General features: G+C 39.5%; 1 protein-coding gene across 1 annotated transcript in view; it reads left to right on the top strand.

Moving 5' to 3' along the window:
* PEX7 (peroxisomal biogenesis factor 7) overlaps nt 1–3,452 on the top strand; it is an 80,104-nt gene that overhangs the window by 37,949 nt on the left and 38,703 nt on the right. Inside the window, exon 7 of the mRNA XM_045294593.1 lies at nt 325–380. Coding sequence (XP_045150528.1) covers nt 325–380 — 56 coding nt within the window. The remainder of the gene's footprint in view (nt 1–324; nt 381–3,452) is intronic.

Here is a 3,452-nt window from a genome sequence, read left to right as displayed (position 1 = left end):
TGTATTGCATCCTGACTGGCTTATCTCTGTGACCCTTCTGAAAGGGGATGTCCAATTGTCTACAGATGGGTTTTGGGTCTCCACTCCACACCTCCCCCTCATTCACATTGATATGATTTTTTGTTCTGGGTTTTAGTGATGCTTTTTTGGGGAGAATGTCAACATAAATGTCAACATAAATATCCATAAAGATGGATATTTAATGAGCAGAATGATATAAAGAAAGCGTAATTTAAGTTTCTATAATGTAATAGCCTTGATCATATGAAGTGGCATGTTGTCATTACAACTAACCTCAGAAAGCGCCCCCCCCTTTTTTTGTAGTTTTCCCCATTCCATGCCTCTGTGCTGGCCTCTTGCTCCTATGACTTCACTGTAAGGTAGGTTTCATGATGAAATACCAAGCAACATTTTCATATGTTATGAAAGGTAATATGCTTATCGTACTAATATTAAAATAATGTGAGCTGGGCACATTTAAATATTTGCCACTAGGATTAATGTTACATTTTTCCTGTTTTCATGATCCAGTCACATATATGAGTAAATTCTTTGCTATTTAAATATTAGCCAAGAAGCTGTTTGAAAGTTTTTTCCTGAATCTTGTTAAAAAGCCTGTCTGTTCTTGTAGTAACATTTTTCCACGGTAAAGGTTGCATAGACTACTATCTTTTAATTTTATTTTTTCAAATTTGGAAATTTTCTTCTTAGATATGGTTATATGACTCTTGAGGCTAATAAGTTTGTTATAGATGAAAAAGCAGCTGGCATTTGTGCGTATATTTTATGTGTGTGAAGCACGCTGGTGGCACAGTGGGTGAAGCACTCAGCTGCTAGCCAGAAGGTTGGTGCTGGAACTCGGGGGTTCTCCCACTCCCTGGGAGAAGGGTGGGGCAGTCCGGCTTCTGGACAGACTGGCGGCCCTGGCAGCCTTGTGGAGCAGTCCTGCTCCGTGCGTCAGAATGGATTTGGTGGCCGTGGGTTTGTTGGAGGGGGTGGCATGTGTATGTCAATCCATACCTCCAGCCCCAGGGGTCATTCCCTTTGACTCCCTTGCCGGAGTTACAACTTCTGGGCCTATTGTCCACTGTGTCTTTACATGTTTGATTACCTCCTAGATGCCAGTACCTCCCAGTTATTGCATGTAATCAGAAAGTTATATTTGGAGGCTTTCTGTTTCACAGAATTTACTGGTGTTTTGGGACACTTATTCACTACCATCAAGTCGATTCTGACTCATAACAACCCTGTAGGACAGAGTATAACTTCCCCCTCTGAGTTTCTGAAACTGTTACTCTGTATGGGAGTAGAAAGCCTTGTCTGTCTCTGGATTTTGACTAGGGAACCTAATCAATGATGAATTTTTGTGAATGCCCCATGTGCAATTGAGGAGAGCTTATATTCTCTCTTATCAGGATATACGATCAATATATAACCATAAACAAAAGTGGCATCAAATCCATTGTACCACAAGGGCTCTTTCTGTAATCATAAGGTCTAATTGATTATGTTGTTTAAATCATCTATATTTTATAAAATTATTTTGGTTTACTAAGTCTGTGTCACGTTGTTCTATCCAACACAATACTCTCTATTTTTATAATTCATGACTCTTGCTGATAGTGAAATTCCAACCTGCTTCTCAGAGGGCTTGTTTTATACCCAGCATGGCGATCACCACATGGATCCTGTGAATCCTGTCGGTGCCTTCCCCCTCCCCCCGTTAGTCCAGTGGTCCTCGCTCTGTGGGTTGAGACACAGGGGTCGCCCAGTCCATAACAGTAGCAAAATTACAGTTATGAAGTGGCAATGAAAATAATTTTATGGTTGGGGGTCACCACAACATGAGGAACTGTAGGAAAGGGTCAGGCATTAGGAAGGTTGAGAACCACTGTCTTAGTCAGACCCATGCAGGAAAAGGTAATCTGGTGGGAGTTACAGAGATGTTGGCTAGAAGAATTACCTTTTATAATTCACTGCCCCAGCGCTTGTTATTATCTCCTTATCCAAGGAGCCTTCAAAAATTTCTGGACAAGTTCTGTGACTTTTTAATTCCATTTTTCTACAAGGTTTTGAAGTCCCATTGTGTTAGCCTGTTTCCATCTATGTCTTGCTACATCTCCTGTAGTTTTAAGTTTTGTAAGGGTAGGTGCTATGTTATTTGGCATATACATATCTATAATATCCATATTGTGGATTGAGGCTTTTAACATCAAAGAGTTTCTGTCTAGTTATGGGGAATGCCTTTTGGTTTTAATTATTTTGAGTTTAATTTAATTTAAATACCTTTTGATTTTAACTAATCTCATTGCTCTGACTTTTACATTGTGTCTGTTCTCCATGTATGTATTTTCACATATTTTTATTGTTATGCTTTCTGGTCGTATTTAGTGATAAAAATTATCAAGTCCATTATATTATTTTCTGTTTATTCCCACTTTGTAGGAATATGCAAGGTATAACATACAGCACATATCATATAATGTATTTTGTTTCCACTCGTTTTTATCTCAGTCTTATATATACAAGTCTTTTTTGCTGAAATTTATTTCCAGTTATCTCTTGGTTTGATGAAGTTCATCTTTTAATAGATTCTTTAAGAAGGGGTCATAGGCACAGAATTCTCATGCGCTCCTATATGTTTAAAACCATTTTTCTTAGTCTTGATATTTGAAGACGTGTAAACCATATCTGACCTCCTCTGTCTGCACAAGGCAGAAGGAGAACCCAACAATTCCTCACCAGCCAAGGCCTATTTCCCCTGAGCAGAGGTCATACCTGCCACTACCCCTTGGACCACCTGTCCACTACCCCCACCCCTTTACATTTCGTAATCTGCCTTTGACATTCGTTGTCAAGTAGATTCTGACTGAATGGCAACCCCACGTGTGCAGAGTGGGACTGTTCGGTAGGGTTTCCAGGCAGGCAGTCATCTTTATATCAGCACACTGCCACACTGTTCTCTGGTGGAGCAGCTGGTGGGTTCAAACCAGCGACCTGTTAGTTAGCAGCTGAGCACTTAACCTACTGTGCTATGTGATCCTTCTCTAAAAGAGGTGATCATTCCAGTCTCAGGTTACCCACGACTTCCCTATGAAAAAGAAAACAAGTAGAAAAAGAAAAACAAAAGCATTTGTAAAACGTTTATGTGTGTGTGTTTTGTGATATATATTTATAGTTATTTATAAAGTATTTGTGTACATACACATTTGTAACTCCTTTTCAACGCTTTAATAAATGACGATAACGCCTTACTAGTACTAAGGATAAGAAGGCCTTGAATAAATCTAGTCGCCGATTATTGTGTGGGATGATTGGAGAGGTGGAAAAGGTACCTGGTTTAGTAGATTTGTTACCCCATGTGATGTGAATTAAATTAAGTTTATCCTCTAAAGCAGTGGTTCTCAACCTTCCTAATGCTGCAACCCTTGCAGTTCCTCATGTTGTGGTAA

This window comes from Echinops telfairi, unplaced genomic scaffold (genome assembly GCF_000313985.2).
Source record: "Echinops telfairi isolate 266 unplaced genomic scaffold, ASM31398v2 ScPeMD7_3533;HRSCAF=4204_0, whole genome shotgun sequence".
In the NCBI taxonomy this organism is placed as follows: domain Eukaryota; kingdom Metazoa; phylum Chordata; class Mammalia; order Afrosoricida; family Tenrecidae; genus Echinops; species Echinops telfairi.
The sequence above is the reverse complement of the archived record's forward strand: the minus strand, read 5'-3'. Positions and strand labels throughout refer to the sequence as shown.